This window comes from Lates calcarifer, linkage group LG9 (genome assembly GCF_001640805.2).
Source record: "Lates calcarifer isolate ASB-BC8 linkage group LG9, TLL_Latcal_v3, whole genome shotgun sequence".
Lineage (NCBI taxonomy): Eukaryota > Metazoa > Chordata > Actinopteri > Centropomidae > Lates > Lates calcarifer.
In genome coordinates, this window is record NC_066841.1 from 10,491,612 (window position 1) to 10,516,726 (window position 25,115).

Consider the following 25,115-nt stretch of genomic DNA (forward strand, 5'->3'; position numbering starts at 1 on the left):
GGTTGCAATTGGGTGAAATTAAGGAAGTTTCCATTAAAAAGGCCAAATCACGCACAAGAGAGACATAATAAGCTTCAGAGTGCATGATGGGATTCCAAGTTGTCCTAATGAACATGTGGACTATTGATTGTCTACAAGTAGACTGAGATTTATTGGATACAAATGACTGCTAGAGGGGGATGAGTGTTTGTGTCACAGCAGAGGGTAATTACAGGACCAAACAAAGAAAATCAAGCTCACTTCTTAGGTATGACTGAGAATGTGTCTTCACTGAAAAAGGAACAGAAGCTTGTTCTGGCCAAGACAGGTGTATAAGACGTGGCATTGTCAAAATTATACTAAACAGACATAAGCAATTAAAGCAATTTAATGATGATTCTGCTGGAAACACTGCATTGCATATGCAACAAATGTGGAATGTTCAAAGTACATACATCTCCGCATAACCTCAGTTGAGGGAAATAATCTAACTGATGTTTTCAAAAGGCATGAGGCTCGTCGATAAAAATGTATTAACAAACTTCATGATTTAGGAAGTAAACTGGTGTTTTCCAGTGACTGGGTTCAAAATAAAATGAAGTCACGAGATCGGTGATACCTGATGACGCAACACAGGTTTAAAATAAAGAGAAAAAAATTATTTCCATCTGCTCAACAGTCCTCCATTCCTTTTGGGACTACATGACATCAAATGTAACTCCTGAGAGGAGTCTCATTGTAAAGAACTCTGCTGCTGATTTGTGGAGCAATCAACAACACACTGTCACTCTGACATTCAAGCTTTTATTCATTTTAAATTGGCTCCTTAAGCTTGACACTTAAATAGATTATTTTAAAAATCATTATCTGCAAATAAAAATAAATTACTTTTACTTTACAAAATATGCCAATTGGTATGTAGAATCAAGTACTTAATTCCAATTTTCAAAATGAGAAATGGCTACAAAAAGCTTTTCAGTATCAACTGAAAACTTCACTTCAAACTTTCAAATACATATATGACACCATCCCTTCATAGAAACTGTACCTGTACCATTCTTCCTTCTGTTAATGTCACATATCCATTTAACAGTGATTTAAACACCGAAGTGAATATCTCTCAGCCCCAGTCACTGCTCACTTTGACGTTCCATCCGCCTGGAGGAGGAGGTAGAAGTGATGGTGGAAGGTCAGGAATGCAAAGAAGCTGTTGAGGTATGTCACCGTCTGTTTGGCCCTCTTCACTGTCTTCCTTATTTTTTAGATCTCTGCAGAAGGTAAATAATTGAACAGCTGAATTCTAAATCAACAGGAATAACCATTAGCCATGCACACCATGTGTGACTGAGCGCTGAAACAAAAATGAACTTGGATACCCTTTGCTACTGAGGGCAGTTCGCTTCTTTTCCCTTCTAGAGAGCCAGTCTTCTACACTTCGCCCAGGCATAATTCTGTCCTGAGAGTCCTCTCTGTGCTGTCTTTCATCTGATGGACAAGAAAAATGTTACTCCTCTCAACACAGATTTATCCACACAATCAAATGTGCCTGACAACTTGCACTAGTTTGATTTGCACACAACCAATTTCTTGCAAGAATGATTTAGATAAACAAAATATTTATAGGTGCAAATGTGTGGCATATTCTAACAGTAACATATTCATTTTAAAACATCTCAATCACGTGGTAGACAGCAGCACCCTTACCTTCCACTTGTCTTTTTAGGTTAAACAGCTCCTCTTCAGACATATGAGAAAACCTGCAGTTTGGGCCAAAATCACAAATTCCTAAAAAAAAAAATCAAAAAAAAAAAAAAAGAAAAAAAAGAAAAAAATCCAAGAAATAAAGATGTTTACAAACATGCATTTCATATAACATAGTATGTAATATAGCTGAACTGTTTGTTTACCTTTTTGGAGAAACTTCCTACAGGGTTTCTTTGTTTGCTCATCATATAAAATAGCTGCATAGTCTGTAAAAAGAGAAATGACAGTGGGTCTATGGTTGTTAATATAATCTTCCAATGTCAACAGGTGGGCAGCTAAGTTGGCATAATGAAATGTTAGAGACTTAATTCTCCAATCACAGTCACATAAATAGGTTTAAGACTTGCCTTGACATCTTAAATAGTAAACCTTAAATAGTGCTCCTATACTTAAAAATAGTATTTTTCTGTATATGATCACTGTCTGGTTTAACAAGCACACATTTAGACAAGAACATCATATGTCCACTCATCTCGCTGGTCACAGAAACAAGTGCAAGTCTCACCTCGAAAATTGTCAAACCAGGCCTTTTTAGCTCTGTGATGCTGAACACCATTCAGATGTTTTTTCCTGTTATGCATGTTGTCCTGAAAGGACCTGTCACAGTAGTCACAGTAGTATCTCTTCCCCATGGTGAAGATTGTGGGTTCAAACCAGTACAATGTCACCTTTGAAACCTCTGAAAATACTGTAAACAGAAAACAATACGGTCCTTGTTGAGTTTTATACAACCAGTAAAACAAAACGTAAAGATATTTCATTTACAATTATATAAAACAGAGACAAGCACTGACAATGCATCGTCTGTCAACTAATAAATCAATCAACCGATTCTTTAATAACTAGTATGTATGAGTCACAACATAACAGACCTAGTTTGGCCCTATCATAGTCTGCTGTTTTAACATTCGAGGCTTTTGCATTCATGTCCGTTACTTTACTTCTGGGAAAAAAAACTCTCATTTTTACATTCATTTTTGCCATTAATGCGTGTCAATGAAAAATCATCAATGTAAAATCAGATACGTCTAGAACTAAAACATGACATGGGAAGCGCAAATTGATACCAGCCCAATCTCTGCTACCAAGAACAACCAGGAACATCAGCAATATCATAAACAACACCACAACAGGTGGTATTAGTTTGATATTGGTTTGCTGCCATCTCCTGTTTTGATGAGGAAGGCGCGTCGATTAAAACAACTTTTATTTTGAAAATGCCTGGGTATGACTTCCTGTTCAACTCTGAAGATACAAACAGCCACGAATCTATTGGTAGAGAGTTGTTGAAAATGTTGGAAATACATTGAACAAATAAACAAATGGTCTGATGCTTGTAAGATACTTCCCAACGTAGCAACCCATAATACGCCTAAATATTTGCCCACGGCGGTGTTACATCGGGATAGTCAGCTCACATGCTTACAGTTACCCAAACGGCCGTTATACTTAAACAGCAAAAAACACAAACCATTCCTGGAACAGCGATGTCCTCCTTATCGGTTTTTAGTCTACGCCAAGTAAATACAAAAGCACTGGGAAAGACAAGATACGTCGCTGGCGTACAGTATTTCAGTAGAGTCTTTATTCTTTCGACCGCCTGAAGCGGACGTTTGTTGCTGCAGCATCCGGTCCTGCGCAGTCTTTCACCAACATGGCGCTGGCAAAGTCCGTCTACAATCTGCTCTTCAGGAGAACGTCTACTTTCGCTATAACCATCATGGTTGGAGCAGTCTTCTTTGAACGAATATTCGACCAAGGTGGCGACGCGATTTTTGAGCAAATGAATCACGGGGTAAGTGTGTCCGCCGGTGTTTTTAAATGCTTGTCTTATCCTGACCTTGTAAGCAGAGGGCGAAGCGGCGTTGATGTTAGCTAAGCTAGCTTGCCCCGCTGAGCCGAGCGATTGCGTCCTTTTAGTGTCAGTAAACTGAACTTTATTTGTCGACACAGTGTGTTTGATATGAAAATAACCTTTTCGAACCTGCGTTTCATTGCAGAAATTATGGAAACACATCAAACACAATTATGAGAACAAAGACGAGGAATAGGACGGGGTAATCTGAGGCTAAAGTGCAACTGTTGTCACACTTCCATCATCCATTCTTCCTGGACTCCACACCTGAATCAAGCAGCAGTCAACATGGACAATGTGCTCAGAGTCATGCCCAGGCTGGCAGCGGCTACCAGAGGACCTGTGGGAGCTGATTAACTGCCCAGACCACCATGAAGATGGAGCAATGGTTCTTGCCGTCTCGCCCCCTACTACCCTTTCCACTGTTGTTATTTGTAATGCCTTCGTTCTCCTCCCAGATTGTAAATGGTTAAATTAAACATGTTAATGTCTTACAGACCTTGCAATGGTTTTGATTTGTCATTTATTTCGACACATGTGAAGTAGTGTTTATAATTTGACATTACTAGAATTTTCACAGCCATAGCCATGTTATGTCACATGAAATGGTGTCAAGAGCTTCTTATACAAATTAAATGCAAATCTTGGTAAAGAGGTATGAAAGTATTTATGTGTAACAGTTATTTCTAGTAAAACAAGCAGGCTTAAAAAAACCCCACAGTGGATGGATTCTTTTATCCTTGTCATAGAACCACAGCTGTTCCTCTAGGCTTTGATGTATCTTCTTTGTCATTATTTGGTAAATGATTCCAATACATTAGAGAGAAATTGAACAGAGATGCAGATGACAATGTGGGTTGGCAGAAATTGGCATTTCTTTGCAAAACATTCATTTTGGTGATGCTTAATTTCCCTGAGGGAGTCATCCCAAGGGATCAATAAAGTCTAGTCTAAGTCATTATGCAGTGCAGTATGACAGACAATGTGTTAAAAAAAAGGATGTTTTACATGCAGTAAAGGCTGATTTTGAGACCTGAATGCCCATAGTATAGCAAGCATTATATCCAATTTATGAGAAAGTCCATATGTGTCAAATAACAAAAGTATTACAGTAATACTTATTACAACTTGCATGTACATAGCATATTACAAAACAAATTACAAACTGCACACATTTACAAAACATAAAGGACCCCTTAGGGCTGGCAGAATTCAGAGCTACAGTAAATACACAGCTTATACATTTTATCACTCAAGTAAATCGGTCTCATGCAGACAATACTGTACATTAGGTCTCTGTAATTAGCTACCACGTGTCTTGTGTATCAGGTTCAAGCACCTCTATCATAAATAATTTTTACCCAGAGGATGGGCCTACATTTTCAAGCTGCAGGGAAAGAATGTGTCCTTTGTAGATGGATTTAAAGATATGTTACATTGTGATGAAAACAGAACTAACTAGTGAAACTCAGCTTCTCAGTTGACATAAAAGACTTTCCTAGCCTGATGCTGAGGATTCAGCTATATCCAATGTAAGGATATTTTTAGTTTAGGGTGGACGTATCAGTGAAGCTTATGTAAACCAGCAGAACAGGGTCAGACAAGGCCACAACCATTCAAATGCATCACAAACAGCTGCTCTTGAGTGTCAGGCCTTTAGATGGCACTCTTAACACTTCTTGTCCCTTTGAATAACAGGAAGGGTACTCTCAGCAACAAAAAAGCTAAAACTGGTGGCTCAGTGGCAGCTGTCACACACCATTTTGAATGAACAAAAAAATTAGCACCTGAGCCCATGACAGAAAACTACATCCTTCGTAACATTCTTAGATATTGAATATGTAAATCTTAACAAGGAAGTGAGCAGAATTTGACTGATTTAGGTACAACATAGAGGAATATTCCTGTTCATACTTTAAGCCTGGACCTATAGATGATGAGTGGAGGTATCTAAGATAACTGTGCCATCTGTAGGCCTATTTGGGAGTGATGAGAATTTCCTGAATGTGCTTCTAAAGAGGAGTTCAGCTTCTCTGTAATATGAACATATAATATTACTCAAAAGAAAACTTGCAAAATGTACTAAAATGAGAGGGAAAGACTTGTTATAAATAGGCATCATATATACATGTTGCATGGATTTCTATCGCTGTATTTCAGTTTATAAAGTATTTTAATCCAAGTCAAACTGTAAAAACAGTATCTTTAAACCAACCCCATAATCGGGTAAGCCACAGGCTTACACCCAATTCTGATAAGTACTGTATTTCAGGTGTGAGCATTTTTTCACAAATTGTCCTGAATTTGGGATCAGTGTCTTTCTTCATGTTGTACCCCAGGATAGAAGACTCTCCAACGGGCTGCCAGGGCATGAAACGTTTGTTCTGAATCTTTTGGGGCTCGACTGCATTTCCACCCTCGAGACAGATGGCCTTCATCTCTGCATTTCTTCTCCTCAGCTCATTTACCTCCTGTTTCATTCTTTCTTTCCCGTAGGCCTCTACTTTGGCCCAGAAGGTAGCATTAAAGTGCTGATAGAGCCTCCAGTCAGCCCCGTTCCACTCCAGAGCTTTGGCTCTGAACTCGGGAGTCAGTCGAGAAACAGATGAACTCTTGCGAGCATTTAGCTTAAAATATATAATGTCCTCCATGGTCCAACAGAGTTTGTCCTTAAGCAGGATGAGAGACTCTTCAAAATATTCTGCTATAAGGACCAGATCAAAGTGTTTTGATAAGTTATGAATATGGCTCATTACACGAGGATCATCAGCTTTGACATCGTTATCAAAGCCAAAGTCAAAAAAGAGCAGATTTTTAAGATAGAATGAGTTGTAGGCCTCTGGGCTGTAGAAGGTCCGAGGATTGCTTAGAAACTCCATCAGTTTATTCTCTCCATTGATCCTCCATGTCAGAGGAACTGTTTTGTGATAATAATGGAAGGACGACTCAAAGAGATCCACTGGGTCACGCAAGATGGTGATGTACACGGCATCCGGAGGCAAAAGCTTGGCCACTTCTTGGTGGTCAAAGCGCATGTGGTTACAAACAATATTGAAACACTCTCCGGGCCTGTAGCCCTTCACCTGGGAGCAAAGGAAAGGCGATGGGTAGAAGAAGTCATTGCGTCCATCAGGGAAGGCAAATTTGAGCTTGTGCTTTTCACCAAATCTGAACAGAATGTTGAGTATAGTGCTACTAGCAGTTTTATGGGTCTTCATGAACATGATGTTGACTGCGGGGGTGCACCCTTCTGACTGGGATTTGGTGCTTTGAGAGGGGGTGGTCACATTGTTCTTCAACAATCCTGCCATGCTGAGAGGACATGTGTCCTCCTGGTGGCCCCTGTAAATAAAGCACATGGATATGTATCTACATTCTTATCTTAAATGACTAAAACAATGCTTTTCTTTTGAATGTTTACCTGATCTTCACTTGAGTTGGGTTGAAGCAGTAGAGCACCAGTACGATGTTGGTCAGTAAAACCCAGAGTAACAGCCCTCGTACTACAGGTGTGCACTTAATTCCTTTTTTGCCAGACATTACTAAAACCCAAAGAGGCACCTGAAAGTGAAATTAAAGAGCATATGTGTATAGAAAATTAAATTACACAATGTCAGAGGGATACATACCAGTACACCTGAAGAAACAATATAACAATACAAAACAACATATTAGAATAAAGTGAGAAGAAAGGACTTCCCATCATTACTTAAGCATTACTGTTACACCCAAGGGTGCAATATAGGACAAATAGTACATTATCATATCCACACAAACACTCCATGTATACACACATGCATGCATACACAGTATATACATACACATGTGCACACAGATACAGATAAACATCCACACACAATAACATTTACCTTGCACATGCCCATGTACACACGTTTCGTATCCATATTTGTTTATACAGACAAAGAGGAAAATACATATACGCATCTTGTTGGATTCTGCTGTGTAACTGTTTTTCTCACAGAGCCAATCAGCAGCCAGCATGAAAATCATAAACAGCTGTAGTGCCCTGCGGCAATTTTTACACACAGGGCAACTAATTACCCCCTTACCTCATCTCATCCCTCTGTACAATAATTATTGTGTATTTACAGAAAGAAATGCTTGATTTATTTAAATTGAATGTCACCCATAGTATTTATCACCACCAAAAAGAAGAGGTTAAAAGAAGATCTAATAAGCTATCAGATAATACAGATATGCAAGAAAACTGCTGAATCATTCTTTCTGTCAAATAAAATGCAGAGCCCCCATGTTTACACTTTAAACATGTTTATGGTTCTTAGAACAAAGAGCAGAGACAGAAGGGGGAAAAGAGCCACTAACATTAAAAAACACAGTTTAGGTATAAATGTCTTGTAACAGCACAATGTTCTCTCTAGGAAAAGAAAAGTTAAAATAAAAATGGAAAACTGGACAGATATTCACTTAAACTTTATAAAAGAAGCAATTCAGAGAAATTCAAATAGGTGGTGTGATGTGAAAAGGTACATGTATCCCTGCTCTGACTTCTTACCTCTGACACTGACAGTCATATGGGTAGTTACATTTTTGTTACATTTTGTGTCACTCTGTCATAGAGCAAGAGTAAATCAAAGAACCTGAACAATACACCTGTGGAAGCATGTGTGGAAGAAATAGAGCTTTCTTTACCTTCAGACGCAGCATTAGCAGGCAGTGTTTAGGCAAGGGTTTTCTGCAAGGTGAAAGGAAATCCTCTATTGTTAAACTGTACACATGCTCTGAAGTCATGTCTCATTGGCTGTGAGAGTTCAAAGAAATCAGATGTGAATTCCCCTCCCACGGGCTCTGAACTGGTTTAGGCTACTGCTGCATGGCACAACCCTACATAACTGTTCCAACAGATTTGTAGTACAAAAAATCAGCTATGGTACTAAAATGAGGCTACCGTAAAAAAAATACATTTAACTATAACTGATATTGTGCTATTATTGAATTATAAAAGTATATAGACCTAGAGCTTCACTATTATTTTGAACAGCTGAAGAGGACTTGCCTCTGATCTAAAACCAGGAGACAGTGAAGTGAACCCTTCTTCTCAGGCTCCAAAAAGTAAAGGTGTGGTGGTAAACCCCAGCAGAAGCTCCGAGAAAGCAGATATGCATAGATAAATATCTTTTTTGTTTATTGTTTATGAGAACTTGTTGGTCCAGTCATACCAGAGTCACCTAAAGTAGGGAGAGTTAAAGTTTGTCCAACAGAAACAACTATGGGCTGGTTTCATATATATAATATATAGTTGATGTATTAAGTACAATAATAGCAATACCATAAAACAGTGTACAGAACAGTGCATAGTACAAAACAGTGTAGTGCACAATAAAGATGTCTTAATAATGCTGTATATAACATCTACCTGTATAGACTGATAGACTTTATTTAAGGGTTGTGTTTCCCATCAAAAATGTTGTAAATACACTTAAGAGCACACCTAGCAGGGTCTGCCTGGTCTCCACCCAGCTGCGTGTTGTGGGGCTGGCTCAATGTTTTTCTTTAGTCTCCAGATACCTGGACGCAGGTGTTGCCTCAGCTGCTGCTGCTTCTGTTGACTTGGGCTGTAGCTGAATCATCTCTGATTCACATCGATCTAGCATAGGGCACTCACTGGCCCCTGTTTGGCAAAGGCCACAGTTGTTGTCACTAAACATCAGAATACGTCAAAGAGGATAGCCAGATATGTCACTATGAGATGAGAGCAAGTTTGCATCTATCCAGTCTGGGGTTTCTATAGTCAGGGCTGCCTACAGTGGAAGAAACTGGAGTTTGGTTAACTTAAAAGCAGTAACAGACTGTCTTACAATATTATGTCAGTCAGGATGTGGAGCCTTTGAGTCTCTAACTCCATAAATCCTCCTCATGCATCTAAGAAACTTTACAGATGTTTGTATTTCAGTATTGTTCAATAGTAAACATAACTCAGTCTTTTTTTTAATTATTTGTTTTTTACTGTTTTAATCAATAATTGTATAGATTTTACAATTGTACAAAAAATGGCATATACTGTTACAGCAGCCAAACAAAGAATGATGAAAAACATCAAAGAATGAAAACATGACATGTTACTAGGTTAACAAGATATCCTAAAATCAACTCTCCAAGTTAAGACAGATGCTTAAACCACTCAGAGTAGTTATTGTACACATCAACCCTACAGACCAATAAAGACAGCTTGTTAATGGACCATTGACAAACTTAAACTTAAAATAAGTGGTATTGTATTAGAATTATGACACTGACATCAGAGGTTATGAAAACCAGACAGAAAGGTGAAAAACCTCAAAGCCACTGCATAAAAATAAATCCAAACCAAAATGAAATGCTTAGGTTGACAAAATTCATGTATGTAATAGTGTGGGGGGTATTATGGGACTGGTGTTTTTCCTTTATTATGATTAAATATCAAATTTTCATGTATAAACTACTGTAGTGTAAAATATAATCGATCAATGATCAACTTTTACCTTCTTTCCAAAAATACCCTGTATAGTTTACAGTTTAAAAATTTTTCAACAATCTTTCAGAGGACTACACCGGACAGCACAACTCACAAACAACTGAAAGGCTTTAGGCAGTGTCAAAACCAAAGATACTGACACAACCAGTCCATGACTCCTCTCTAAATTAACAAACTGACGCGACAGGCAGCTCTCTACTTCCATGTAATGGTGCAGGTGTTCTTAGAGAACTTGGGTGCAGTTTTCCTTGAAAGCAGTAATCACAGTATGTCCTTGTAACATTTTGGAAGGCAGGGTGAAATAGTATCTGGATTACTGCTTTAAAGATCATTTGTCAAAAAGACATCCTCAACTTCAGAGAAAACTGTTCTCAACTTCAGAGAAAACTGAAAGCACGAGATACTACTTTTGGCTCTGTAGACAATAAAAGGAGCTTATCTGTTAGAATCAAAATGAAGGTTTCATACTGCAAACAATCACTCCCAAGGAAGAGGAGGTGGCATTCTTGCACAAATCAGTGTGTGTGCAGTTTACATTTTATGCATTCTCTCCTGATTTCTGATGATGCTCTTATTGTTTATACTTTGATGGACAACATGTTATGACTTAAAACCAGACATATGAATATAAACCTAAACATAAGCCTTTTTTATGTGATTAAAAATCTCTATGCTGCACAATAATCAACAAATGACTTATTAAAGTTGGTTAATACAATGACACATAATATCAGCAATAAACAAGTTTAAATAATTTACTTTTTAATAATTTATAATAAGTTGTACAGCAGCAGACCGCTTCCAGTTAATCTTGTGGAAAATCATTAGGCACTTTTAAGTGACAGCTAAATAAAAATAATCTTAGCACTGAACAAAACATACAAAGATTGTCTTTCACCATTTTAAAAAGCATGTGACAGCTTTTTATATACAAGTAAGCCACCTTTGGTAGCCATATAAACACAAGGAAGGATACATGTTTCGAGTCATAAACATTTGCAAAAGCTCTTAAGCAAATGAGCAAATTTAGATTTTGGCAGAACTGATTCTGAGGATTACCACGGCCAGTTTTAGCTTAAATAAACTGACGCTGATTTTGAGGCAAATGATCACTTCTTAAAGCAACACCATGTGTATCGCTACAAAGCAAAACAAATCCCTATCATAATCTGCACTTTAAATACCTGTCAGTAAAACTGTAAGACGTTCTTCAATACTATGCAGCCTGGCAAGAAAAGGAAGGCCATTAATCTTCCTCTACTAACAGTGGTTAGCAGGTAGTGGTACAGTTGGTGGTGGAATGCTTACACAAATACTCCAGTTGGCATGTTATGGTCGTGTGACTCAGTAGACAGGCTTGTAGAAAATCTGACCACCCAGCACCCTGCGTTTCAGCTCCTTCCACAGGAGGCTGCGCTCTCTCTGAGATCCCTTCATGAAGCCGCGGTTTTCTTGAGCGCGACGAGACAGATATGGAATGACCTCGTTGACTGGGCCATATGGGACATACTTGTAGACTGGGAAACCTGCTTGACCTGTTTTTAACACAGAGCAATGGAACAAGTGTTAAAACAATACTCATTACCTCCACCGTGTGTGCGTTCCATGTCATGACTTTGCACGTAATGTCTATTAACAGCATTCAAATATGGATGCAGCAGAGAAATAGTCAGAACAGCACACTAAATTACTTTTCTTAATGAAGTCATTTAACTGATGACAGCTCACATAGTTAACAAGATAGATATACATTATAACTGTGCTAAAAAACAAGTTGGAGGAAAAAATTCTCAATAAAATTGTGCAGTAGATTAAAGCATTATCTTCTTTTATTCAAAACTGAATTTATGGTGAATAAATATTGGATTAGTGATCAGTGATAAGTGATAAGACAAGGTCAAAGTAACTTGTAAGTTTTGCAAATCGAAGAAAGATTACATCTGCTACTGCATTAACCTGTTCATCTCCAATAAACCTCTCCTCTGATCACCAAATCATTACACTATTTTTTTAAAAACAGCACATTTTTAGAAATCAAAGTTTAGTGTTATCAGTTATCAGTGCTCTGTCTCTCAGTTGCAAGACACAGCTCCTGTTTAGCCCTCACATGATATCCACAAACCTGGCTGGCTAACTAGTTTCACCTCAAAGACACACACAGGGTCTGATTATTGTTTTATGGTCCATAAGATACACCATGTACATCTACTAAGTGTTAAACAATACTGGGTGGTGATATATATATATTTTTAGAGTGATATTGAGCGTCCCTGATAAATCAAGCTGACATAACATTTGGTAATAGACAGTTAAGGACATTGAGAAACTGGAGTTGTTTGTTCCCGAGATATCTACAGATTGTAGAGATGATTTCTAAGGTCAGAGGCTGGCGAGTATTGAAAAGCTGACATCTGCAGGGTTTCTGGTTCAGTGGAACCTCAAGGCCACATGACTCAGTGATGTAAGCCTCCGTGATTCTGTAACACACTGTTTACTTTTAGTAACCAAGCTGAGCACCACATACCTAATGGGAAGCTGATCTGGTCACACATGCCCAGCAGCTGTCCAAAGTAAACTTTATTCTCAGTGGGTGAAAGGCCCATCTCATTCATCCTGAAAAAACACAGAAACACGCATGTTAAAGGGCTGTTAGATAATAAGAGGTGCAGTGTTTTAACATTGGTGTAGCTTTCTGTAAATCCTATAATTGAGAGGTTTAAAGCTTTCATGTATGTTAAAGCAAAATCTGTACAAATACATACTTTTCTAGGGTGAATTTCACTGTGTCCTCATTGTGAGATGCAACCATGACATTTGCTTTCCTGCTGTGTTCAATCTCCTCCAACACGTACTCCAAACACCTGGACAAACAATGCGGCAGATGGTCAGGATTCGGACATTTTCTAGGTGATCCACAAAAGGGCCTTGTTAATAATTAAAGACTTACTTGTGATACATCCTGTTAGTGGCCTCATAGTCTGGGTTTATTGGGTCTTCGTAGCCAATCTCCTTGGCCCTGGCTCTCTCTTGGTACATGTAGGCTCCACGGACCAGTTTGGCACCAAAGTACCAGCCCTCCCGTCGCGACAGCTCAACATCCACAGTTACATTGTCGTAGGCTTCCTAAAAGCAATGAATTGTTGAAAAGAAAAACCACACACAAAAGGATGTGATAATTTATTACACAAAGAGAATTGCAGCTTTAAAGAATCAGTGGTGAAAATTGTAACAACAAGCTGTCATGAGGGAACTGTAGTCTCACCTTGAGGTAACACTGGTAGGTGTTGAAAATGATTGGCTTTTCTTTGTTGAATTTCCTCTGCATTTCTAGGGTCAGTCGACTAATCGCTGGCTGGAAGTATGTTTGCTCGGCATCCACCATTAGCCTTACCCCATTCTCTAAAGCATGCTGGAGCACACAAAGATTATTTACAGTTTAAATGGTTTTATACACGCAAGTGACACTCCTCAATGTACACAAGAGAAATCAGCAAAACATGACCTTATTATCATTATTTACTACATACAAATATATTTGTTTTGGTTTCCTCACCTTGGCCAGAACGTCCACTCTCTGCAGCATTCTCTTCATCTGGCTCTCCTCCTCAGCTGTAAACTTGTTCAGCAAAGGTTCCAGGTGGCCTGTCTGCACAACCAACACACAACACACATTTAGGATCATAAGATATCTACAAACTTTAATTGCAAGTAACAGAAACTGGGTGGGTGGGGCCGTGATGAGAGCCTCTGCCAATTTTTCCTGCGGCCTTTTTCAAACTGAAACCAAAAGTTTCCGTCCTTGCTGCCAGTGGCTCCGTTAACATATCAACTCACATCAGCACAGCTCACAGTGACCATGAGAAACAGGCGGCCTATTGAGCCACCACAAGTAGTCCAGAGTTCTCCCCCCGCCCCCCTTTCAGAGTCTGGGCACTCTCTGGGCACATATTTACATTACAATGACTCACCTCAAGGTTCGGCACCATGAGCAGATTGGAGATTTTTGTTGTATCGTTTATTAAACTGTTCCAGTCCAGCAGATCTATTGTTCTGGGATTTAGATGTGAGAAAATGAATATCAGAATATGTAAAATTCCAGTAAAAGTTGCAGAATAATTAGTGCTAGTTTAGCTAAGAAGACTAAACCACAGGTCCCTTAATGTCTGTGCTGTTATTATTCCATGAGTGACTCTCTTACCCTGACAAACCCAGCTTCTCTCCAGTAAACCAGTTCTCAATGTCATCCTTGTCTCCAACACCCAGCTTAGTCAGGCTTTCCTACAAAGAAATGTGTCAGTAATTTAAAAACATATATTGGATTAAGTGGCACTAAAAGTCATAAAATGAAACCATTGGAGACAACTAAAGATGATATGATGACAGCAGTTATGCATGAGCAAGACTGAACCTGCTCTAGAATTTGCTGAGGGCTAGACGCACCTTGAGTTGTTCCAGCTCCAGTTTTTGCTCCAAAACCATCATTTGTGATTTTCCCTGTTGAGCTGCGAGGAAGTTGAAGAACTGTCTCCATTTAACCAGGACTTCTGAAAACTGGAGCTGTTCACACACATAAATGATCAAGTTATAACACTGCATTAGAACCATAATGTGATGGTATTAGTTGTACACATCAGTATTTTATTCAGAAAAATTACATCCCTTGCTCACTGGTTATTGGCACATCATCAGTACAACACTGACAATGTGAATCCACCACCTGACACAGGAAAAATGTTTTTCTTTAACATGACAGTCCTTCTTGTCAACTATAATTTCAGTGATAACACTGAAGGCATCTACAGTTTGTATGTAATAATGTGAATCTATGATTGTACTAATCTATTGGCACTGACTCAAAACCATAAAGAGATAAAAAGTCAATGTTTTATTTCCCCATAACTCTGTAATTGTGATCTTGTGCCAATACACTGTTAGTGTTAGATCTGAAACCACTGCTATTACCTACTAAATACAATTCATAACTATATCTAAATTCTGTCACATAACTTTTGGGGACATTAAGTTAAACTTACAAGGAACTGTGGGCGTCCCAGAGCTGTCATTTTGATGGCAGAAAATCCATCAGAGGAGGCTCCACCTGAAATTCATAACAAATGTACCTTTTTATTTTAATGGTGTTTGTGTTTGTACAGTCATTATATAATAGCCATACTCTAGCTAACATATTAATTACTTCTATATAAACTTTACTACTTACCGGAGGCTTTAATGCAGTTTATGAATGTCTCCATTTGGTTGTCACATTTGGCCTCATCTGCATAGAAATATGTGCGAGCACTGATAACTCCCCCACGCCTGTCCCCAAACTGACGATGAGCCTTATATTTCTTCTCACGATGATCAGCACCTGGAGTGAGGAACAAATTTACGTTAGCAGCTTGACGTGGTAAAAACAATTTTTGTGTTTAGATGAAAGACCATTACTTGCCAGAAAGAGTAATATTGAGAATATGTGTTGAGGAATCATTGTTGTTACTGATAAATTAATTAATTATCGCATAAGATTTAGAAATAAGGCCAGAGAGAGCACCACTAGGTGGATGATATAAGTCCGCTGGACTGGACATTTCATAACCCACTAGATCCAGATATTACCAGTGCTCTCCAGGTTGGTCACGTGGTTACATAACTTGACATACCAATCCTGACACTTGACATAAGTCTCGTGTTGCACTCGCACCAAGCCAAAGCAAGTGAATTTCAAAGCAAACCAGCCACCACATTTAATATACACACCTGGACTTTCTTTCTCTGCTTCAGAAACACATGAACTGAAAAAGAAGGGGAGAGTCTCATTAGAGCAGTAAAAATTATTCATTGCATCCACATACAGCATTTTACTTTGGGATGCAACAAATGGAAAATTGATTCAGCGTCTATACTTTCTCGTACTATCAGAGTCCACTGATATCTAATAACTTCTTATGTCATTTTCAGACAGATTACATCATTACACCATCCTTTGCCACAGCAGGGTCTAAAGATTTTCTATTCTGACCTATAGACATTAGATTTTGAAATATGGAAAAGCAAAGAGAAAATGTTGTGTGTGTTTTTCTTTCACAAGACTTTTAAACCAGTCTAGCAGAGACGTTGTCATGGAATTATAATGACCTCATTTTCTAGACACGTTGTGACACGAGAGATGTATCAGAGAACACACACTGCTTGTCTTCTCCATAGAGATAACAGTCTTTCCCTGTGTGGATTCAAAGAAGGTGCTGGAAAAGATAACTGAAATCTAAATCAGAAAATGTGCTTGGATTTAGTCCAGCATGTGTATGTTCGTGCCTTGTAAGGTAATCCTCAGTTATAGAAATAATCTTATTTCCTCCTCAGGGTGTTGCATAACACTTCCGTGCAAATGGGTGTGTGTGTGATCCATGAAAGGATCCAGCACATAACTCTAAAAGGCTGGCAGCCTTTTCATGAGGTACATCCCCCTGCTGAATAACCAGCTCAACCAATCAGAGGTGAGGGGTTTCTCCCAGCCGACCAATAAGGGAGAAGCACTGTTTTGCTACTAGAGAATAAATAAAACACATCAGGTTTGGATTACAGCTTGTGTATGTGGTGGAAACATACCAGGGATCACCTGACTCATGTAAATTTGATAAGAACCTTAACAGAAGCCCTGCCTAAAGTGATAAGATGATAAACTGCTATCAGTGTGCAGTATAGCTCAGTGGAATATTTTATACACTACGTCCTGTATGTAAATAAAGGAGTCAAAGGATGTTTCGCAGAGGGACAACATTTACTAAGGACATGGAAGAGAGAATTATAAAATATCAAGTTCACAATAAGAGTATTAAACTGAACTGGTTGGCTCAAACGTTTCAAATATCAGTCCTGTATGTTTTGAACAGTGACTCACTGTCGCCAGCATATTCTGTACACCTGCATCAAGGTTGGTTCAAACTCCTCAGGGGTCAACATGAGTTGTTGGGCCCTACAATACGGACTCCACAGTCACAAAGCCCAATGGCCTTTAAAAAAATATGGTCATGAATACTTTGGTGTAAAGGCAATGGCTAAAGTTAAGTCTAGTAGGTCTACATACTTAACCATTCCCAACCATTCACCATCAAACAACTCTTTGTAATACATGTGGATTTACACTTTATCGGTCCTTGACTGGACTTTAATAATAGCACAGCTATAAAGCTATTCTTTTTTGGAAATCTATTCATTGCAATGATTTTCTTTTACTCCTGAAATTGCTCTCCCCAATGTGCAGCTCCTATTACACTCATGTATGGGGTGGGGGGAAGGGGGGTGTCTCTCTCTCTTCAAGTTTCTCCCAGAGAACTGCTCTTTTCTTTCTCCCAAGAACCTTTGTTGTTGTGGCTTAGTTACACCCGTTGACACATTTCTCATGATACTGGGCCGGACAGATAAACTGGAGTTACTTTTTAATATAGTATGTTATGCAACTGATAAATGCCCCCTCATGTTGTGCACATCTGGCACATATTACAGCTGAAATGTTGATTAACTACGCTTGGTTTAAAGCACGAATGCATCATTTCATTATGTGTGGACCTGCAGTATAATGAAAAAATAGCCTACACTGTTATGAGTCCTGCTCTGTCAGATTATTATAACTTACTCCATTTCCTTCTTCTCTGCCTCCTCTTGTGTCAAGTCCTCTTCAACACTGTAGTCCAAAACCGCCCCTACTCCAAAGGCCTGATTCTTCTGAATTAAAGGTTTGATGGAGTTGTGGTCTTCCCCCGCCACAAACTGACCATAGAAGGTCATCTTCATCAGCTTCTCAAACATCCACTGACCCAACAGCTTCTTACTTAGATCCATCAACTGATAACAAAGCAAGAACGAGAGGGTTTTTATTATTCAGTGGTTATTATAATAGCATAACCCCCTGTTCATTAGACAGTAGGACTCAATCTTTATTGTAACTTATCTAAAGTTGAAAAACAACTCACCTCTTTGTTCTTGTCAACGAGCAGGTCAATTGTACAAAGCTTGAATACCAGCAGACTCCGGAGCAGCTCAATGTTACCTTTGCTTTTGTAGGCTTCTTGAGTGTTGTCGAAGTCAATGTGGATTTTACTCAGCTGTGTGTTTGCAGCATTTTTGTTCTCGCTGATGAGTTCAACCGGCACCGTTTCTACCACGGGGCAGCCATCCATCTGCTGTTCTTTCTCTTCTTGGCTCTTGGTGGATGCCGCCGTTGATCGACATCTTGCAGGTGAAATGCGTATTTTCCCGACATTGCTCGAGTTTGCTCTAACAAGAGCGGCAATGAACTTCGTGTACGACATGGTTTCTTTTCCCTTTCTTACTGAGCTCAACGATGCACCGGCCACGAGACCCTGCCTTCACCACACAATACCGTCTCTAAGCTGTTGCTTAGGATGTGCGCGCTGGGCAGTTACTTTTAAAGTCATATCGCGTTGGGGGGGGGGCGGTGCCTTAGTTGTTATGTCACGCGGGAACACATGGCCACATGGTGCGTGTCCTCATACACCACCTGAACGTACTGAGAGAAACTCACTGTCCCCATGTATAGAATCTGGTCGGCATTTTGTCTCTCTTACTGAACCTCGACCTTTCAATAAAATCCAATGCAACTCCATACAAAACTGAACGTTACATCTTTCACACTGGTAGTATATTACAGGGCTAATTGTATTGTACTGTAGTATACTAGTCTATATCGAACTTGCCCAGTATGTTACCCTGTCTTCTGCATTCAGAAATTTCATTCACGATCATGTGGTTTCCATTCAAGTGACACTTCCTTGCTTCACAGTAGTTACACATGTAGTGTATTGTCAGCATCTTCCTTCCTCTTTAAAAAAAAAAAAAAAAATCAGTATAGCTTACAATATCACTAAACCTGCTTGTATATAGAAATTAGGCAATGCAACTCCAGTTTATTTCCTTATCAAAGCATATCTAACGGTCACACAAATAAAAAGAGATAGAGAGTGCCAATGACTTCAAGATAGTATTAGGGTTGCGTAACAACCCATCTAGAGAGCTCATCCCTGAAACTCGCCGAGAAAAGCAACCAGAACAGATCGAAGATATGCAAATATCAAAACCTGCTTGTTTTACAGCATCTTCCCGGCGAGAGGCAGCAAAGTAATGGGCACTACGGTCTGCCGGAAATGCGAAGTAGAAGAAGACACCGAGCTGCTTGCTAATGTTGCTAACTAACACGGAAGTAGCACAGCGTGCTAATCGGTAGCGTTAAATTTATAAAAAGGCGCCCATACTTGCTTTGAAAGGTAATTGGTCTTTTTTTTTATTTAGGTGTTATTCGCTGCACTCATTTAATGCACATGCCACTACCAACTAATTGCTAGTATATTCGAGTGTGAGAAATATTGGTGCATTTTAGCCGAAATAGACGCTCATTAGCACGACTAGCTGACCTTACATTATCAACAAAGAGACTGGGGGGGTATCGTTATTGCTGGAGTGAATAACATGATCTCTGGTTGGCGTTCACGTTTAAGCCGCTAATATCAAGCTGAATGACCCCGTTAAATTGTTTTCTGGTGCACTGTGGCTCACCAAAGATGTGTGTTAGAGAAACCACTTGTATACTAAGCAACCCATCGTAAATAACCGACGGCAGCTAACGATAGCTGGGCAGCTGGAGGCTAGTTTAACCATGGGCTACGGCAAAAGGTGAATGCTTGGCGACCACCTTCATTTGCAGCCTCATAATTAATATTAATAATGAAGTAAATAAATAAATCTGCCAACAGCTGGCAGGTAGCAAACAGGTTTGGTCGGTTTACCAGCTGCTTTATACGATTCACCATCTCAGAAATGTCTTGAAGCCCCGAAACATATAAATATTTAAGATTGTGCAAGAGAAATATTTTGCCAACATGATTACTTCTAAAATTAGATAGTTGTCTGGTACAAATATTATGTACAACGAGTACAAATATCTCTAAATAGCAGTACAGTTCAATAAAAAATTAATATGGTGTTTAAAGTTAAAATGTTTATTTGTTGGGGACATTATGAGAGATGTGTTAATTAAAGTCAAGGGTAACATTTAAGGCTGTTGCTTGGTGTTATTACAGTTCTAACTTTCACTAACAGGCTTACATGTGTCTTAGAATTACCTTGGTAAATACTGATAGATATCTTAGTTATCATACACAGATGACAAATTAAAGGATAAACTTAAATAAATGGACACAGTGCCTTATCAAATGCAAATTAATGCATGACTGATACATCAGTCAAGTCAGTTAAATCCAGTATGGGTAGAGCTATAATGCAGATGCTTCAGTGTAGGGCACAAGAGGTTGCAGACTGGTTTAACCAGTATGAAAATGATGTGAATCATTCGCTCAGGCATGTGTGCAAATGCAGTGTGTATTAAAGCAGGTGTATGTCCCAGGGTTCATTTTCCAGTAGACTTTCTCCATATTATGCTTATAAGAATAATACTGTAACTATTTTTCAAGGTTGTTGGACATTCATTACCCTGTGTTTTAAAGTTTTCAGGCTTGGATCCGAGGTCCTCTGCCGTTTGTCTTGATCTCATCATTTACTACTTTGATGGCTGCATCCCTGGTTTAGAGTTTTGTTTTTGTCTAAATTAAGAAATTGGAAGCGGATGGACTAAGTTTTGGATTTGGACTAGCATTAGGATAAGGACCACTGCCACAGCTATTTGTGAAAACACGAAGTGATCTTAAAGTCTGCAGGTGCCCCCCATTCTGTGTCAGCAGTGCCACTCAAATCAACCAACATGTCAGATGGCCGGATCTATGTGGGGAATCTTCCCGTGGATGTCCAGGAGAGAGACATTGAGGATCTCTTCTACAAATATGGAAAAATCCGTGATATTGAATTGAAGAACAATAGAGGCACTATCCCTTTTGCCTTCGTCCGATTTGAAGACCCACGGTGAGTTTTTGGGATGGCGAATCAAATTCCCTTTGTTGGATACCTTAAATTCTGTGGTATAACATCGTCTCCTGACTGCCAGCAGGGAATGGATAGAGACGACATTTCCAGGTGAATGTCCGCTAGTGAAACAGGCGTACTTTGAGTTCTTTGCTCTCTTCTCTTAGGGATGCAGATGATGCTGTCTATGGAAGGAATGGATATGGATATGGAGACTCCAAGCTGCGTGTTGAGTATCCACGATCAACTGGTGCTAAATTTGGTCCTATGGGAGGTGGTGGAGGAGGACCAAGGGGAAGGTTTGGACCCCCAACTCGAAGATCTGAATTCCGCGTCATAGTGACTGGTAGGTGGACGTCATGAGTCATAGCCAGTTAGTATTTGTCTCTCTTTCGCTGCGACCTGGAGGTCAAGGGGACTGGTAGGAAGGTGGACGCAAGAGTCGTAGGCAGATATTTTTCTCTCTCATGGCGGATTGGAGGACAAGGGGCCCTAGTAGAGGACGTCATGAGTCGTAGGCAGATTCGTTTCTCTCACTCTCTCATGGCGGATTGGAGGACAACTAGTAGAGGACGTCATGAGTCGTAGGCAGATATATTCCTCTCTCTCATGGCGGATTGGAGGACAAAGGGACTAGTAGAGGACGTCATGAGTCGTAGGCAGATATATTCCTCTCTCTCATGGCGGATTGGAGGACAAGGGGACTAGTAGAGGACATCATGAGTCATAGGCAGATACGTTTCTCTCTATCATGACGGACTGGAGGTCAAAAGGACTAAGAGGATGAGGTCAAATCAGCTCCTTAAGTCATGAAAAACAAATCGGTAAACTGAAACCGGTCATGTTGGCTGTGTAATCCCAAACACCAACTATAGTGACTGGTAGGTGTCATTTTGTTATTATATATCATTATTTGTTGTGTTTATATATTTATCCTATGTTTATACAAGCATGTTTGTAGAAGCTGTAAGAAATTGGGCTGCTTATCAAACCCCATAAGGTTTTAGATAAAGTTGCCTGACTTGACCGGTCATAATAGAGCAGATTTCATGTATAACACCGTAGGGTTCTGGTAAGAAAATATTGGGCTTCACCCAACAGTTTCAATAAAATTGTTTTATAGTTACTACTTCTTCTATCTGCAAGGATAAGACCATCAGTGAAAATCAGTACTACACACAGGAGCTTGTGAATATTGATTGGCAAATTGTTTAGAATTATAGAGGTACAAAAGTAAAATGAATGTTAATTTTTCCTAGTGACAATTAAGGTGGTTGTCCACTGAGCATTTCCAACTCAGTATTTGACTTTAAACTCTGAGTTTAACAATGAATAACTGCACTGGAGGAAAAATGTCAATGATTAAAGACCATGTACATAAGTACTTTGTGAGGTAAGAATACTAAAATCAGCCAATCACATAGCTTGAAATTCAGTTGCCTATAACAGTCATTACAAAAGATGTACATTTTAAAGCTTTGTAGCGCTTATATCTTTGTCTCTGTGTGAATTCAGTTTAGCATTTTTAATCTATCAATTGGTGAACAGTTCACTCTGACAACAGCCCATGAGGCAAGAAGGAACAGTAGTTGTTATTGCTATGTAACATTCCTAACTGAAAAATATGATTTGTCAGGAAAAAGGTAAACAATCAATGATGATTGTAGTCTAACCATGGAGTATTATGACATTATCCTGGTGCTGAATAATTCATAAGGAAATATACCCATGTAAATTTATATTAAAACCCAAGCTTTTTCCATCTATTTTCCATCTAGCTTTTATATTTCAGTTGCTGTGTGTCCCTACAATGATTTAAAGTTAAAAATACCAGGTAAATTAAGGCAAGGGAGAAACTTCTGTGCCCATCACATTTGTCTTTTTCCCATTTCAGGGTTACCACCAACTGGGAGCTGGCAGGATCTGAAAGATCATATGCGCGAGGCAGGAGATGTTTGTTTTGCAGATGTGCAGCGAGACGGAGAGGGTGTGGTGGAATTTCTCCGTAGAGAGGACATGGAGTACGCTTTACGCAGACTGGATCGGACTGAGTTCCGTTCGCATCAGGTGAGCGCCAGTAATGATGAGATTTAATCTCTTACCCTTTAAATAGTTAAAGAAACAAATGTCATGTTTTTTTTTTTTCCTTTGGTAGGGTGAGACTGCTTACATCCGTGTCTATGAGGAAAGGGGCACTCCCAACTGGGGTCGGTCGCGCTCTCGCTCCAGATCCAGGGGCCGATATTCGCCACCCTACCATAACAGAGGATCACCCCCTCCGCGCTACCAGTCACCTCCACGCCACGCTATGTCACGCCATAGTCCACCCCCCAGGAGGCACCCTCCACAGCACCATAGCCCACCGCCGCGTCATTATCGGTAGAAAGGCCCATCATTTATAGAGGAATTGGGGAAAATGTTTTGTAATTCTACTTTTAATTTTATTTTTTTTAACCCCAGGCCTCCTCGTAGGATACACCATTGTTACTTCTTGCTATATACATTCCATGGTCAGGATCTCCTGAACACCCTGCTCCTTCCCACAGCCTTAAAATGTTTTGTTTTGTTTTTTTTTCTTTTGCAGGAAAACTGTATTTGCTCACTGTATAACATTTGAGATTTCTTTTATAAAGAAATCCTGGGTTGTGATGTCTTCGACAGGAACCAGTACAAAGATATGTTATATTGCCCAAAACTAATGACGCAGCTCTGCAGCTATCAGGCTAAAAGTCATACCGCTTTTTAAACTCTTGACAAAATTTTCCTTTTTTGTGTGTCACATTTCAGCAGCTTTAAGTATGAAGTTTTTTTTTTTTTGCCAATTTAAGAACCTGTGAAGCTAATCAATATCCTCCTCTTACTCAAAACATGTCAAATTAGTGAGCCTTTTAGACTAGTGACACGTTGACTGTGAGCCTCACCTGTCAGATTATTTTTTTAAATGATGTGTGAACCTCTGACCGAGGTGGCCTGTAGGTGGACTATAATTTGTATGCATCTCTAATGTTGTTTTTTGTTTTTTCTTTACCAATAAAATGCAAACTTTTACTGTGATAGTTTCATTCCTTGTCCATAACATGTATAGTTATCATATATAGTTAATTGGCATGTTGACATTGATGCTTATAAGTACCAGGTTACACTGCTTGGGATACTCAGTCTACTGTATAACAAAACCTTTTAAAGTACGAACGAAACAAATGGAAGAATCCCTAAGTTTGACAGGGTGGTTACAGGTTCAAAGAGAATATTGGAACTTATGCTGGAACTTGGTCTAAAAAGTCTGATTGCTGTATACCTACCCTTTTCCACAGCAGGTATTTTAACATCCCATAATAGGAACAGCACAGGGTACTTGTAACATTAACAATGACTCCATTCTAGTCAAGTGTCCCAGTAAGCCTGCAAAAAACCAGGGCCTGAAGCAGTGATCATTATTATTTTTTTTTTTATTTACACCTGTGATGTTTCACTGCCACGTGTCAAAATGTCATCCACAAAAAAAAACTATTTTAAAATAAGCAAAGATTTTATTGGAATTTTATATAAAGGTCATAGATTTTTTGCCTAGTAAGCTGTCAAATATCCCCCAATAACAGTATGTGAATATACAGTGTATACTGAAATGTAGCCTTTCCAACCTTAATGTATGATAAGGTGGTTGAAATGTAGGTCGTCCAGCCTGTTTCTCTTCATCTTAAGCATTGTCTGTTACTGACAGGCCCAGTGAATGGTGAAAACATCACAAAAAAATTTTCAAGTACAGCCGAAGCTACGGTAAGGCAATGAAATTCTCTCAGACAATCTGTCTGTGCTGTGGTGAAGGGATAAGAAGGGAATTTTATACAGAAAAAGACTTGAGCTTTGGAAAATACCCACTTGATTCATCTAACTCTGACTGCTCATATTAGGTTCAGCTTTCATTAACATCCCATTCGAAAGACAAACAGTAGCCACCAAAAACTTGACTCAGTTCCTGTTTAACTTGTACAACATACAAGTTTTATATATAGATAGTTTGAAAATGACTGTAGCTTTTCAGGCGCGTATAAAACTGTGTAGTGTCTCTGAAAAGTATACACAAGGCACATTGGA

General features: G+C 39.2%; 5 protein-coding genes across 8 annotated transcripts; 2 read left to right on the forward strand and 3 right to left on the reverse strand.

The window, feature by feature from the left end:
- Positions 1-349: 349 nt before the first annotated feature.
- Positions 350-3,375, reverse strand: zmat5 (zinc finger, matrin-type 5). Its single transcript, XM_018671307.2, has 6 exons — positions 3,215-3,375; positions 2,249-2,431; positions 1,887-1,949; positions 1,684-1,764; positions 1,356-1,464; positions 350-1,247 (listed from the first exon to the last, which is right to left on the reverse strand). The coding sequence occupies exons 2-6, from the start codon at positions 2,373-2,375 to the stop codon at positions 1,100-1,102; spliced, it is 528 nt and encodes a 175-aa protein (XP_018526823.1). The 5' UTR covers positions 2,376-2,431; positions 3,215-3,375; the 3' UTR covers positions 350-1,099.
- Positions 3,367-4,094, forward strand: LOC108879875 (cytochrome b-c1 complex subunit 9). Its single transcript, XM_018671308.2, has 2 exons — positions 3,367-3,538; positions 3,744-4,094. Exons 1-2 carry the CDS (start codon positions 3,398-3,400, stop codon positions 3,792-3,794), a joined length of 192 nt encoding a protein of 63 aa, XP_018526824.1. The 5' UTR covers positions 3,367-3,397; the 3' UTR covers positions 3,795-4,094.
- A 152-nt stretch (positions 4,095-4,246) lies between these two features.
- On the reverse strand, positions 4,247-8,418 carry gal3st1b (galactose-3-O-sulfotransferase 1b). The gene is made up of 3 exons (XM_018671304.2): positions 8,270-8,418; positions 7,020-7,159; positions 4,247-6,940 (listed from the first exon to the last, which is right to left on the reverse strand). Exons 1-3 carry the CDS (start codon positions 8,366-8,368, stop codon positions 5,782-5,784), a joined length of 1,398 nt encoding a protein of 465 aa, XP_018526820.2. The 5' UTR covers positions 8,369-8,418; the 3' UTR covers positions 4,247-5,781.
- A 2,412-nt stretch (positions 8,419-10,830) lies between these two features.
- prodha (proline dehydrogenase (oxidase) 1a) lies at positions 10,831-18,513 on the reverse strand. The gene is made up of 14 exons (XM_018671285.2): positions 18,062-18,513; positions 17,725-17,933; positions 15,849-15,883; positions 15,310-15,459; positions 15,125-15,189; positions 14,532-14,648; positions 14,290-14,369; positions 14,060-14,141; positions 13,645-13,737; positions 13,354-13,500; positions 13,039-13,214; positions 12,854-12,952; positions 12,616-12,704; positions 10,831-11,626 (listed from the first exon to the last, which is right to left on the reverse strand). The coding sequence occupies exons 1-14, from the start codon at positions 18,398-18,400 to the stop codon at positions 11,436-11,438; spliced, it is 1,872 nt and encodes a 623-aa protein (XP_018526801.1). The 5' UTR covers positions 18,401-18,513; the 3' UTR covers positions 10,831-11,435.
- A 574-nt stretch (positions 18,514-19,087) lies between these two features.
- Positions 19,088-24,074, forward strand: srsf9 (serine and arginine rich splicing factor 9). 4 transcript variants are annotated; one of them, XM_018671291.2, is made up of 5 exons: positions 19,088-19,372; positions 20,840-21,020; positions 21,188-21,366; positions 22,915-23,087; positions 23,176-24,074. In XM_018671291.2, the coding sequence occupies exons 2-5, from the start codon at positions 20,863-20,865 to the stop codon at positions 23,401-23,403; spliced, it is 738 nt and encodes a 245-aa protein (XP_018526807.1). In that variant the 5' UTR covers positions 19,088-19,372; positions 20,840-20,862; the 3' UTR covers positions 23,404-24,074. The 4 variants fall into 4 exon arrangements, with proteins under 4 accessions (XP_018526807.1, XP_018526805.1, XP_018526803.1 ...); XM_018671289.2 differs by having other exon boundaries at positions 19,089-19,372; positions 20,819-21,020; XM_018671287.2 differs by having other exon boundaries at positions 19,090-19,372; positions 20,609-21,020.
- Positions 24,075-25,115: the final 1,041 nt, after the last annotated feature.

Bases quoted from the DNA above. Each gene is read 5' to 3' on its own strand.
- zmat5 (XM_018671307.2), bottom strand. From the start codon at position 2,375: ATGGGGAAGAGATACTACTGTGACTACTGTGACAGGTCCTTTCAGGAC. The intron at 1,765-1,886 runs GTAAACAAACAG...TTTTTTTTTTAG, and splicing joins TAGGAAGTTTCTCCAAAAAG to GAATTTGTGATTTTGGCCCA. The intron at 1,465-1,683 runs GTAAGGGTGCTG...CTTGTCCATCAG, and splicing joins CCTAAAAAGACAAGTGGAAG to ATGAAAGACAGCACAGAGAG.
- LOC108879875 (XM_018671308.2), top strand. From the start codon at position 3,398: ATGGCGCTGGCAAAGTCCGTCTACAATCTGCTCTTCAGGAGAACGTCT. The intron at 3,539-3,743 runs GTAAGTGTGTCC...GTTTCATTGCAG, and splicing joins TTGAGCAAATGAATCACGGG to AAATTATGGAAACACATCAA.
- gal3st1b (XM_018671304.2), bottom strand. From the start codon at position 8,368: ATGACTTCAGAGCATGTGTACAGTTTAACAATAGAGGATTTCCTTTCA. The intron at 7,160-8,269 runs GTAAAGAAAGCT...TTTCACTTTCAG, and splicing joins TGCTAATGCTGCGTCTGAAG to GTGCCTCTTTGGGTTTTAGT. The intron at 6,941-7,019 runs GTAAACATTCAA...CTTTATTTACAG, and splicing joins CCAACTCAAGTGAAGATCAG to GGGCCACCAGGAGGACACAT.
- prodha (XM_018671285.2), bottom strand. From the start codon at position 18,400: ATGTCGTACACGAAGTTCATTGCCGCTCTTGTTAGAGCAAACTCGAGC. The intron at 15,190-15,309 runs GTAAGTAGTAAA...TATGAATTTCAG, and splicing joins AAACTGCATTAAAGCCTCCG to GTGGAGCCTCCTCTGATGGA. The intron at 12,953-13,038 runs GTAAGTCTTTAA...TTGTTTGTCCAG, and splicing joins ACTAACAGGATGTATCACAA to GTGTTTGGAGTACGTGTTGG.
- srsf9 (XM_018671291.2), top strand. From the start codon at position 20,863: ATGTCAGATGGCCGGATCTATGTGGGGAATCTTCCCGTGGATGTCCAG. The intron at 21,021-21,187 runs GTGAGTTTTTGG...CTCTTCTCTTAG, and splicing joins GTCCGATTTGAAGACCCACG to GGATGCAGATGATGCTGTCT. The intron at 23,088-23,175 runs GTGAGCGCCAGT...TTCCTTTGGTAG, and splicing joins CTGAGTTCCGTTCGCATCAG to GGTGAGACTGCTTACATCCG.